This window comes from Mandrillus leucophaeus, unplaced genomic scaffold, assembly GCF_000951045.1.
Source record: "Mandrillus leucophaeus isolate KB7577 unplaced genomic scaffold, Mleu.le_1.0 Scaffold243, whole genome shotgun sequence".
Classification (NCBI taxonomy): Eukaryota; Metazoa; Chordata; class Mammalia; order Primates; family Cercopithecidae; genus Mandrillus; species Mandrillus leucophaeus.
In genome coordinates, this window is record NW_012102510.1 from 2,838,191 (window position 1) to 2,851,550 (window position 13,360).

At 41.5% G+C, this 13,360-nt stretch overlaps 1 protein-coding gene and 1 pseudogene across 4 annotated transcripts in view; both read right to left on the reverse strand.

Annotated features, from left to right (window-relative positions):
• Positions 1-1,769: 1,769 nt before the first annotated feature.
• On the reverse strand, positions 1,770-2,797 carry LOC105541690 (annotated as a pseudogene).
• A 6,627-nt stretch (positions 2,798-9,424) lies between these two features.
• ZNF41 (zinc finger protein 41) overlaps positions 9,425-13,360 on the reverse strand; it is a 48,195-nt gene continuing 44,259 nt past the window's right edge. For all 4 annotated transcript variants that reach the window (XM_011982848.1, XM_011982847.1, XM_011982846.1 and 1 more), the window contains one exon: positions 9,425-13,024. In XM_011982848.1, the coding sequence (XP_011838238.1) occupies positions 10,980-13,024 (2,045 nt within the window). In that variant the 3' untranslated portion in view covers positions 9,425-10,979. The remainder of the gene's footprint in view (positions 13,025-13,360) is intronic.

A 13,360-nucleotide genomic window follows, 5' to 3' on the forward strand; every position in this document is an offset into this window, starting at 1 on the left:
CGCCACCTCGCCCGGCTAGTTTTTTGTATTTTTTTTAGTAGAGACGGGGCTTCACCACGTTAGCCAGGATGGTCTCGATCTCCTGACCTCGTGATCCGCCCGTCTTGGACTCCCAAAGTGCTGGGATTACAGGCTTGAGCCACCGCGCCCGGCCCCAGCTAATTTTTAAATTAGTTTGTGTAGAGCCAGGGTATCGCTTTGTTGCCCAGGCTGGTCTCGAACTCCTGGGCTTGAGCAATCTTCCTGCGTCAGCCTCTCAAAGTATCATGTGTTTATTTGTATATTTTCTTTGGTGAAATGTTTTTGCAATATTTTTGCCCATTTAAAAACATTTTGGAATTTTCTTAATTTTTTTTTGTTTCAACAATAAAAGTAATATGAACCATTGTAATAAAAAGGGGGATTTAAACAGTATAGAAATTGGCCAAGCATGGTGGCTCACATCTGTAATCCCGGCACTTTGGGAAGCTGAGGCAGATGGATCACCTGAGGTCAGGAGCTTGAGACCAGCCTGGCCAACATGGTGAAACCCCGTCTCTACTAAAAATACCAAAATTCGCTGGGCCTTGTCGTGCGTGCACCTGTAATCCCAGCTACTCGGGAGGCTGAGGCAGGAGAATCACTTGAATCCAGGAGGCGAAGGCTGCAGTGAGCCGAGATCACACCACTGCACTCCAACCTGGGTGACAGAGCAAGACTCCGTCTAAAATAAATAAAATAAGACAGTATAGAAATATATAAAGAGAAGCACTTCCTTCCTCAGCATTTGCATACTCTTCCCATTAACAGTCTGACATGACTTTCCAAACTTTTCACTGTGCATTTATAGAAACAAACATCAAAACTGTGTTTGTTGTGTGTTTTTACATAAATGAGGTCTTGCTGCGCATACTATTTTGTAATTTGGTTTTTCCTCCTGGCAATGTTTCTTCGTTAGCGTCACTGTGCACCCCTGCCATATGGATGTGCCCCAGTTTCTCAACCAATACCTAAGTTATGCATTCAGGATGTTTCCAGTACTACACACTAAACACTTTGTTTTCTTATTCTTCTGGTATAAGGTATGCCACACCATTCTCATCCTCTAGTGACTGAGGAGGAGTCTCAGCTCAGAGAGGACTAGGACAGACCAGGATCGCTCAGCAGGACCCTAGCAGGCAGGAACCTGACCCGGCCAGAGACACGCCTGCTTGGAGCTGAGCGGGTGGCAAGGCAGGCAGGGGCCTGCAGGAATATCTGCCTGGGACAGAGTGGGCGTGAGGGGCGCAGGGGCAACCTGGCATTTCCCTGCCCTATGCACTCCCTTTAGCCTCAGCATGGGGACACTGACACCTACACCCATCCTCTTTTGCCCATTTTTTAACTGGGTTGTCTTCTTTTTGAGTTCTTTTAATTAGAGACCAGGTCTCCCTAATGTTGCCCAGGCTGGTCTCCATCTCCTGGGCTCAAGTGATTCTCCTGCCTTCACCTCCCAAATTGCTGGGATTACAGCGTGAGCTACTGCGCCCAGCCTGAGTTGTGTTCTTTATAGATTCTGGATACAAGTCCTTTATCAGATACATGATTTGCCAGTGTTTTCTCCCCGTCTGCGTTTTGTTTCGTCTTTTTTTTTTTGAGACAGAGTCTCGCTCTGTCACCCAGGCTGGAGTGCACTGGTGTGATCATAGCTCAATGCAGCCCTGAACTCCTGGGCTCAAGCGATCCTCCTGTCTTTGCTTCCCAGAGTGCTGGGATTACATGTGTGAGCCACCGCACCCGGTCAAAATTTTTGCTTTAATGTCTTCTATAGTACTGGGTCCTGTCAATGTTTTAGGAGGTTTTTTCCTGTTTTTGGAAGGATTCTTGACTTCTGATCTTGGTGTTGATGGTAGTGAGTCATTTTCATCTCGTTTGATTTTTGTGCATTTTTGGCTGGAGTACCTCGGATAGATTTCTCCACTGGGGCTTTTTCTTCAGTTTCCTCATTATGTTCATCATCTTCATCATCTTCCTCATCATATTCATCAGTAGCAAGTTTCAGTTTTTTAATGTGGAAACTTGCTACTGCTCCCGGGGCAGATTCCTTTCCAGACAGACTTAGGGATTTGACATCCTCCTCTTCATCTGACTCCTCCACAGCTGCTAAGTGGTACTAATATGCATAGGCCCTAGACCACACTTCAATTGTAAGACAACAGCCAGTGTTATTTCCAAGCCCCCAAGAGAAGCTGTTGGCTGTACAAACATTTGCAAAGTTGCCAGTGTTACTTTTTTTTTCAGAGACAGTCTTGCTCTGCCGCCAGGTTGGAGTGCAGTGGCGCGACTGTGGCTCACTGCAGTGAGTGGCATTACCTTGGCTTACTACAACCTCTGACTCCCAGGTTCAAGCAATTCTCCCGCCTCAGCCTCCTGAGTAACTGGGATTACAGTCACCCACTACCGCGCCTGGTTAATTTTTGTATTATTAGTAGAGATGGGTTTCACCATGTTGGCCAAGCTGGTCTCGAACTCCTCGCCTCAGGTGATCCATCTGCCCTCGGCCTTCCAAAGTGCTGAGATTACAGGCATGAGCCATTGTGCCTGGCCAACCAGTGTTACTTTTAATTGGACTGCTTTCATATCCATTGCCTCTGCTTCAGCAATGTGCAATTCACCCTTTGCACCAGCCTCTAAACTGTCCTTTCTGAAAGATAACTGGTGCTCATTTTCATCATTATCCACTTTAAAGTGATCAATCTTTGTCTGCCTTTAGTTTGCAACCAAAAAGATACTTCTGGGAGCTCAGGGGGCTCATATCCATATCCACTGAATCTTCCATGGGGTGGTGGCATGCACTTAGATGGGAGGGAAGGTGGATGGAGCTAAATGGCTACTGTTCCAGAGAACGGCCACACAGAATTACGTCGGTGCAAGCTACTTTGATTCAATTTTGAATGTTGGCTGGGTGCACACACCTGTAATCCCAGCACTTTGGGAGGCTGAGGCAGGTGAATTGCTTGAGCTCAGGAATTCAGACCAGCGTGGATAACATGATGAAATCCTGTCTCTACAAAAAATACAAAAATCAGCTGGGCGTGGTGGCGTGTGCCTGTGTTCCCGTCTACTTGGGAGGCTGAGGTGGATTACTTGAACCCAGGAGGTTGAGGCTGCAGTAAGCCTGGTGATCACCCCACTGCACTCCAGCCTGAGCGACAGAATGAGATACTGTCTCAAAAAAAAAAAAAAAAAATATGTGTATATATATATATATATATGGATTAAACCTCACTTAGTCATTATGTATAATTCTTGATAGGTTGCTAAATTTAATTTGCTAGTTTTCTCGTGATGTGTTTGTTTGGCTTACATCTCAGAGGTCTCTTAGGTCTCAATACTGGCTTCATAGGGTTGTAGAGTGTTCATTCCTCCTCTCTCTTCTGAAAGATTTTGTAGTGTTGGTATTATTTCTCCTGTAAATATTTAATAAAATCAATCAGTTAAACTATCTGGCTTTGGGTTTTTCTTGTGTGAACAGATTTTAACTTACTTATTACAACTCTTTTCATATTTTCTTTCTTTCTTTTCTTTTTCTTTTTCCTTTTCTTTTTTTTCCTGAGACGGAGTCTCGCTCTGTTGCTAGGCTGGTGTGCAGTGGCGAGATCTCGGCTCACTGCAACCTCTGCCTCCTGGATTTAAGCGATTCTCCTGCCTCAGCCTCCCGAGTAGCGGGGGTTACAGGCGCCTGCCACCACGCCCAGCTAATTTTTGTGTTTTTAGTAGAGACGGGGTTTCACCATGTTGGCCAGGATGGTCTCAATTTCCTGACCTCATGATCTGCCCACCTCGGCCTCCCAAAGTGCTGGGATTACAGGCATGAGCCACCACGCCTGGATCTGTCCATATTTTCTATGACTTCTTGAGTCAGTTTTGATAATTGGTGTACATTTACAAATTTGTCCGTTTTGTCCAAGTTGTCTAATTCATTAGCATAAAGTTTTTATAGAATTATCTTGTCATCCTTTGCCTTTCCATAGGGTCAGTGGTCTTGCCTCCTAATTTTGGTGATGTGTCTTCTCTCTTCTTGGTCCATCTAAATATTTGTCAATTGTTTAATCTTTTCAAAGAATCAACTTTGGTTTCACGAATTTTCTTTATTGTTTTTTAAATTTTTCCATTGCAATGATTTCCATTCAAATCTTTATCATTTCCTTACCTCTGCTTGCTTTAAGTGTAGAGTGCTACATTTCTACATTTTTTTTTTTTTTTTTTTTTGAGACGGAGTCTTGCTCTGTTGCCTGGGCTGGAGTGCAGTGGCCGGGTCTCAGCTCACTGCAAGCTCCGCCTCCCAGGTTTACGCCATTCTCCTGCCTCAGCCTCCCGTGTATCTGGGACTACAGGCGCCCCGCCCGGCTAGTTTTTTGTATTTTTTAGTAGAGACAGGCCAGGATGGTCTCGATCTACTGACCTCGTGATCCTCCCGTCTCGGCCTCCCAAAGTGCTGGGATTACAGGCTTGAGCCACTGCGCCCGGCCCATTTCTACATTTTTAAGGTGGGAGCTTAGATTATTGGTTTCAAATCTTTCTCCGTTTTTCTTTTCTTTCTTTTTGAGACAGAGTCTCGCTCTGTCACCCAGGCTGGAGTGCAGTGGCACAATCTCAGCTCACGGCAACCTCTGCCTCCTGGACTCTAGTGATCCTTCCGCTTCAGCATCCCAAGTAGCTGGGACTACAGGCACGTGCCACCACGCCTGGCTAATTTTTGTAGAGACGGGTTTTGCCATTGTTGCCCAGGCTCATCTCCGGCTCCTGAGCTCAAGCAATCTGCCCGCCTTGACCTCCCAAAGGGCTGGGATTACAGGCAGGAGCTACCGTGCCACCCTCTCCTTTTCTAATATAGGCATTTAAAGCTATACATTTCCCTTTAAGCACTGCTTTAGTCGTATTCCATAAATTCCTGTATGTTGTTCTCATTTTCGTGCAGTACTTTCTAATTTCCTTTGTGATTTATTCTTGATTCATGACTTATTTAGAAATGTGTTAAATTCTGGCCGAGCCCGCTGGCTCACGCCTGTAATCCGAGCACTTTGGGAGGCCGAGGCGGGTGGATCACCTGAGGTCAGGAGTTCAAGACCAGCCTGACCAACATGGTGAAACCCCGTCTCTACTAAAACTACAAAAATAAGCCGGGTGTGTTGGCAAGCGCCTGTAATCCCAGTTACTCAGGAGGCTGAGGCAGGAGAATTGCTTGAGCCCAGGAGGCGGAGGTTGCAGTGAGCCGAGATCAGGCCATTGCACTCCAGCCTGGACGACAGAGCGAGACTCTGTCTCAAAAACAAAAAACAAAAAACAAAAAACAAAAACAAACAAACAAAAAAAAAACAAACGAAACGAAACAAAAATGTGTTAATTTCTAAATATTTGTGGGTTTCCCCAATTTCATTCTCTTGTTGATTTCTAGTTGTTATAGTAAGAAAATATATTTTGTAGAATTTAAGCCCTTTAAAATTTTTTGAAACATGTTTTATGGTCTAGCATAGATCTATGCCTGGAGTGTGTTCCATATGTATTTGAAAATAATGTGTACTCTGCTGTTGTTGACTGCAGTGTTCTATTGATGCCAGCTAGGTCACATCAGGTTTATGGTGTCCAAGTCTTCTATATCCTTGATGATTTCATTTCCAGTTGTTCTACTAATTCCTGAGAATGGGTTATTGAATTCTCCAACTGCTATTTCTGAATTGTCTATTTTTCCCTTTGTTTCTGTCAGATTTTTGCTCTGTGTGTTTCGAGGCTCCTTTGTTAGAGGTGTGTGTATATATATACACATATATATATATGTGTGTATATATATATACACACACACACACACACATAGTTTTATAAATATATATTAAATATATTTTTAAATAAAATAAACATTTATATAAAATTTTATACATTTATATAAAATTTAAAAATATATTTTTCTGATGAATTGACCATTGTATCATTATAAAATGACCCTTTTGTGTTTAGTAACATTTTCCAACTAAATTTCTATTTTGCCAGAAATCAGTATAGCCACTCCAGCTCATTTATGTTACTCTTTGCATGTTAGATATTTTTCTATCATTTTACTTTCAATGTATTCGTAACTTTGAATCTAAAGTGTGGCTTTTATAGGTAGCATACGGTTGGATCCTCTCTTTATCCTAATTTGAGAGCCTCTGCCTTTTGATTGGAGAATTTAGTCAATTTATTTCTGGTATAATTATTGATATGGTTAGATTTACATCTGCCATTTTGAGATGTTTTCCTTAGTTCTTATATCTTTTTTGTTCTCTTTTTTTTTTTTTTGTTAACTAGATATTTTATTTTATTTTTTATTTTTGAGACAGTGTCTTGCTCTGTAGCCCAGGCTAGAGTTCAGTGGCACTATCATGGCTTACTGCAGTTTCTAATTCCTGGGCTCAAGCGATCTTTTTGCTTCAGCCTCCTGATTAGCTGGGACTACAGGCATGTACCACCACACCTGGCTATTCAATACATAAAGACACCAAGTCTTTATCTATTAAACGCAACATGTGGACATCCTCAGAGACAGTTTCTAGTGGACTGGTACTTTTTTTTTCCTGTGTATGGACCAGAATTCTCTGTGTGTGCAGTTTGTTTTGCATGTCTCATAATTGTTAAAAAGTTGACACTATAGATAATATATTTTAGTAATACTGGATTATGATCCCACCCTCCACAGTTATTATTTTTGCTGTTGTTTTTTGTTTAGGGACTTGTGGGGACTAATTCTGTAGTTTTTTTCTTCCCTCAGTGTGCAACTACTGATGTCTCTTAGTTTTTTTTTTTCTTTTTTTTTTTAGACGGAGTTTCACTCTTGTTGCCCAGGCTGGAGTGCAGTTGTATGATCTCCGCTCACTGCAACCTCCACTTCCCAGGTTCAAGAGATTCTCCTGCCTCAGCCAGCCATGTAGCTAGAATTACAGGCATGTGCCACCACACCTGGCTAATTTTGTATTTTTAGTAGAGATGGGGTTTTACCATGTTGGCCAGGCTGGTCTCGAACTCCTGATCTCAGGTGATCTGCCTGCCTCAGCCTCCCAAAGTGCTGGGATTACAGGTGTGAGCTGCCACACCTGGCTGGTTAGTTTTTAAATAATTCTTTCTGTTTTTATACCTGGCTTCCTTGGGGTCACCTGTGGGTCTGCATAGCTTATTTTTATCCAATGATTGCTTAAAAGTTGTGGTTATACACCTCAAACCAGTATGGCTTCCACTAAGGGGGTAAATGTGTGAGTTTGAGTACACATATTAAGTTCAGGCTGCTTGTAAGCCTGTGCTGGCATTCATTTCAGCTTGCATAGGGTCTCACATTCATCCAGGGACCTGATATTTTGTGGTCATGTACACAGCCTTCCACATCCTCATGCATATGCGTGGGCTTATCAATTCCCACTATTGCTGTCTTATTTTCCATATCCCCTTAATTTGTTGTCTGGTCTGCTGCTCACCCAAACAATGCTGCAGCCTCAGGCAGTTGTGAGGTTGGCCTTCCCCAGTTACTTGCTACCAACATTGTTGTTGTTTTTGACAATACCCCTAAGCATGGAGCTTTTCTCTGGAGCTCAGAGTTAGGTCAGCTCCCTCCATTTCCAGTGAGGCTTCCATTCCTCATGGCTACCATGCCCACAGAGCTAAGGACGGGAGCAGCTCCAAGTAAATGCCACAGACCCCACTATTCTTATCAAGGTTTGGTAGTTTTTCCATCAATAAACACTTTTCAATTTGACACATGCTTTTGGTGAATTGCCAGTGTTCTAAAATGCTCATTTTTGACCCTTTAAAAAATGTTTTATAGTTGCTTTTGGGGGAGGGGTTTTGATGAGCTCCTCACCCTACCATTCCAGAAGCTCTACCTCTGGACAAGTGATTGTTTTTTTCTTTTTTAAGAGACTGGGTCTCACTCTGTCACCCAGGCTGGAGTGCAGTGGTGTGGATCATAGCTCCCTGCAGCCTCTAGCTCCTGGGCTCAAGCGATCCTCCCACCCCAGCCTTCTGAGTAGCTGTGACTATAGGCATGCACCACTACGTGGCTAATGTAAAAAAATTTTTTTTAGAGACAGGATCTTGCCATGTTGCCCAGGCTGGTCTTGAACTCCTGGCCTCAAGTGATTCCCCCCTCATCAGCCTTGCAAAACACTGGGATTACAGGCATAAGCCACCATGTCTGGCCTGGACAAGTGACTTTTGACAAAAGTCAAAATATTGAGAAAGGGTATTTTTAAACAAATGGTGTGGAAACATTTGAATATCCATAAGCAAAAACAAAACAAAAACAAAAAAGAACTTGGATCCATATTTCACACCATATAACTCAAAATAGATGCCAGACCTGGATGTAAAACTTAAAACCTTTGGAAGAAAACACAGGAAAAAAAATCACTGTAATCTTTGGTTAGGCAAGGATTTCTTAGATACAGCACTCAAAGCACAACCCAGAAGTGAACAAATGGAAAGACTGGACTTCATCAAAATGAGCAGTTGTGTTCTTCAAAAGGCACTCTTAAGAGAATGAAAAGACAATCCAGAGACCGGGAGAAAACCTTTGCAAGGATAATGGACTGATAATGAAGTTATACCCAGAATATATTTTTAAAAACTCTCAGTGTTCAACAGTAAAAAAACAACCCGGTTGATAATGGGCAAAAGATTTGAACAGACACTTCATCAAAGATTCTCAATAAAAGATGATCAATATTATTAATCATTAGGGCAATGTAAATTAATATCACAATATCACTTCACATGTACTAGGATAGCTATAATAAAAAAGACTGATAATAATAAGAGTTGGTAAGGATGTGAAGAAACCGGAACCCTCATACATTGATAGAATGTAAAATGGTACAGTCATGTGAGGAACAGGCCTAGGTCTCAGGTCTCAGCCATCACTCATCTAACCTGGGGAGATACTACAATGGTTTGGAGGACAAGAAAATAAAAACGAAAATCTGTTTGGAGGACAAGAAAAAAAAAAAACGAAAAACGAAAACTGACATATCACTATATGCCCACCACTAATAGCTATAGTAAAAAAGATGGAAAATGCCAAATGTTGGCAAGTATGTGGAGCACTAGAACTCGCATACTGTGTTGCTGGGAGTGTACATTGGTACAACCACTTGAAAACTGGTTTTATAACATATAGCTGAACATATGGATACACTTAGGTACATACCTAACAGGAATACACACATATGTTCACCAATACACAGCAGCACAATTCCTAATAGTCCAAGCTGCAAACAACCCAAATGTCTACAAACAGTAGAATGGATAAATTATATTGCAGCATATTCACAGAATGGGATACAACATGACAATGAGAATGAATTATCTACAACTATATGCAACATATGGATGACTCTCACATACATAATGTGAATGACAGAAGACAGATGCCAAAGAGTATATTGCTCAATTATATGATATATAATTGTTTGGCTCAATTTATATAAAATACAAAACAGGCAAAATGAATCTATGCTGTGAGAAGCCATGGTAGTGTATACCCTTGGGGGCTTGCCCGGAAGGGAAAGTGGGGAAGGCTTCTGGGGTGTGGTCATGTTCTGTTTCTTGACCTGAGTATGTTCATTTTTGAGACTGCATTGAGCTGTATGTTTATGATATATGCATTTTCTATATACAGTTTAATAAAAATATTTTAAAATAAAATAAAAATACAATTGCATGCTAGAAAGAAAGTTCCTTTTTATGAGTGTTGTAAAAAAAAGTTTAAGGGAAAATGAGAAAGTGTCTATATATCAGTGTTAAAAAAGAGCAGTGATCTTTCTTGAGAAGTCTTCCAGTTATTCAACTATGATAAACTGTAATTATGTTTTAGAATAACTAATTGCAATGCAACGTGACTTTATCCCATAGCAGTCTACACAAAGCTACCCTTAATGTGCATGTAGGAAATGAAATGAATATACCTTAACCAAATAGGAAGAAAAACAAAATATTAGGAAGTGAAACCTAATTTTTCAACCATTCTTTTTCAAACAGGAATCCCAAGGAAAGCAGGGGTGTTGGTGGGTGAGCCTGAAAATCTAGAGCGCTGTGGATCAGTTCCATTGTTGTAGGGTCAGTTACTGAGGGGATAAGGAATCTATGGCCTGCAGCTTATGCAAATGACAGCTTTGGGGAAACAGGTTAGAAGGCATGCATACCTCTTATAGGGTATGACTCACCTGCTCTCCCAGCAGGGGATTAATAATGAGATAACTACTACCTTTATATGTCTGTATCATTCAATGACTATGTTTCTGTAACACAGGCTAGAGCTAGGCCTAATTTCCCAATTCATAAAGTTATACCTTTAAATTTAAAAATTCTGTTGCACTTAAAATACATATACCATGAGGACTTCCCAAGGGAAGGGAAAAAACAGTTTTTCATGGGAATCTTTTCTGTGACTGAAGTGCCAATGATCACAAAAACAGATATCTGCATTCCCAAGTAGATTTCCTGCCTTGATGTCAGTGCCCTGCCAGTGTTTGGACAATGAAAACTCTTCTCCCCAACCTAGAAATTTGAAAAAGTGTTTCCCAGTAGTGAGTACTTTTATGTCCCCGGATATGCTGAACTAATCAGTACTGAATTTAAAAAGTTCTTTATCCAAAAAGTGAAGCATAGGAGATGACAAGTCATCTCCTCGGGTCTTCATTCTACTATTTCCAGAAGCTCAAGAGGTCTGTATGAATCATGTCACCAAACATGACTATCGCTCAAATGCTTTCTCTAAAGGTTCTTCCTATGCGTTGAATTGCATATACACTGTGGTGATGCAGGAACTTGTCTTTCCAGTGGACTGAAGGATACTTGGCTCTGTTTGCCTTCAGTTCACTCAAGCCTCAGTCTCTCATATCCATTTCCCCCTGCACAACAATTGCAGCATCAGGCCTTCCTCGTCCCTACTATTAGATACCTGATGCATACCCAGTTGTGATTTCCAGGTGAAGATTTTCTCAGTCACTGGCTTTATAGCGTTTTTCTCCACTATGCGTTTTCTGGTGTTTAATGAGATTCGATCTGTCGGTAAAGGCCTTCTGACATTCTGTACAAGCATAAGGTTTCTTTCCTGTATGAATTATCTGATGCATACTTAGTGTGGCTTTCTGGATGAAAGCTTTCCCACATTTACTACATTCATAGTGTCTTTCTCCAGTATGAGACTTCTGATGTATATTGAGGCGTGACTTCCAGGTGAAGGTTTTCCCGCAGTCACTACATTTATAGGGTTTCTCCCTAGTGTGGATTTTCTGATGCGTTATGAGATTTGATCGGTCAGTGAAGGCCTTCCCACATTCAGCACATACATTGGGCTTCTCACCTGTGTGGATTTTCTGATGCACACGGAGTTGTGACTTCTTAGTGAAGCATTTCCCACAGTCGCTGCATTCATAAGGCTTCTCTCCAGTATGGATTCTATGATGCGCAATGAAGTGTGATTTCTGGATAAAGGCCTTCCCGCATTCAGGACAAACGTAGGGTTTCTCTCCTGTATGGATTCTCTGATGCACCCTTAGTGTTGATTTCTGGATAAAGGCTTTCCCGCAGTCCTTGCATTCATAGTGTCTCTCTCCAATATGAGATTTCTGATGTATTTTGAGGCGTGACTTCCATATGAAGGCTTTTCCACAGCCATTGCACTTATAGGGTTTCTCTCCAGAGTGAGTTTTCTGGTGTTTAATGAGATTTGACTGGTCAGTAAAAGCCTTTCCACATTCAGCACACATATAGGGTTTCTCCCCAGTATGAGTTTTCTGATGTGTGGTGAGGTTTGTCCTGTGAGTGAAGACCTTTCCACATTCTGTACATATATAGGGTTTCTCTCCAGTATGAATTCTTTGATGCACATGGAGTTGTGACTTCTTAGTGAAGGATTTCCTGCAGTCGCTGCATTCATACGGCTTTTCTCCAGTGTGAATTCTCTGATGTGTGTTGAAATGTGATTTCTGGATGAAGGCCTTCCCACAGTCAGCGCATACATAAGGTTTCTCTCCTGTGTGGATTCTCTGATGCATCCTGAGTGCTGATTTTCTTGTGAAAGCCTTCCCACATTCATTGCATTCATAGTGTTTCTCTCCAGTATGAGTTTTCTGATGTATACTGAGGTCTGAGTTCTGGGAGAAGCCTTTTCCACATTCACTGCATTCATAAGGTTTTTCTCCTGTATGAATTCTCAGATGTCTAAAGAGGTCTGATCTCTGGATAAAGGCTTTTCCACATTCACTGCATTTGTAGGGTTTCTGGCCGGTATGAATTTTTTGATGTGTAATGAGGCTTGATTTGAAGGTAAAGACTTTTCCACATTGAGTACACAGATAGGGTTTTTCTGCTGTATAAACACTCAGATGTGCATCAACCTGGGGTTTCTGGGGGAAGACTTTGTTGCTCTTGTCACATTCACGGGACTTTTCTCCCGCATGAATTCTTTGATGCTCAAACAGATGTGACTTCTGAGTGAAGCCTGTTACACATTCAGTACACACATAAAGCTTCTCCTCAGGATGAATTTTCTGATGGTGAGTGAGAGCTTGTTTGTGGCTGAGATGTTTTTCACAGTGATCATGTTCACAGGAATTTGCTCCTGTCTTAGCATTCTCATTCTTAGTAGAGGAAGGGCTATGGAGGAAATTGTTACCATTTCCAAAAATCTTGCCAAGGTTCTTTGTTGCACTGTTTCTACTATGATTATGTAAGTTTAAAGTATGCTTCAAAATTGTGTCACAGTTACGGAGTCTTTTAATTGAAGGAACAAACTTGGTAGTCACATGAATTATTTTTTCAATGTTTTTACGTTCATAGCCCCTCTCCTTAATCAATACTTTCACATGACTTAAAAGGTTATTCTGGTTTTCCTGACATCGCTCTAACTGGTCATTATCTTGCCACAGTGCTTCTAAAATAGAACATAATGAATCTTCTCCTATGGGTTGATCAAATCTCTCACAGTGGAAGAAAATTTCTCCAGGAATTCCCTGTTGCTGCATTTTCTCAATAGCCTCACCTAAAAAGAAAAAGAAATGAAAATGACACAAAGAACAATTAGCAGAGGCTACAGGGGACATGTAGTTCAGACAAGATGAACACAGATAAATGGAGGAGCCCACAGAACAATATAGTAGCAATCATGTAGCAACACAACATTTTTATAGAACACTTAATAAATGCAAAACAACTATATACCATTTATGATGCACAGGGACTGTTACAAGTGCTTTACATGAAACAGCTCATTTAATCCTCACTAAACCCTATGAGGTAGCTACGATTATCAATTGTTTTACAATTGAGAAAACAGGCACAGAGAAGTCATGCAGGCCGGGCGCGGTGGCTCAAGCCT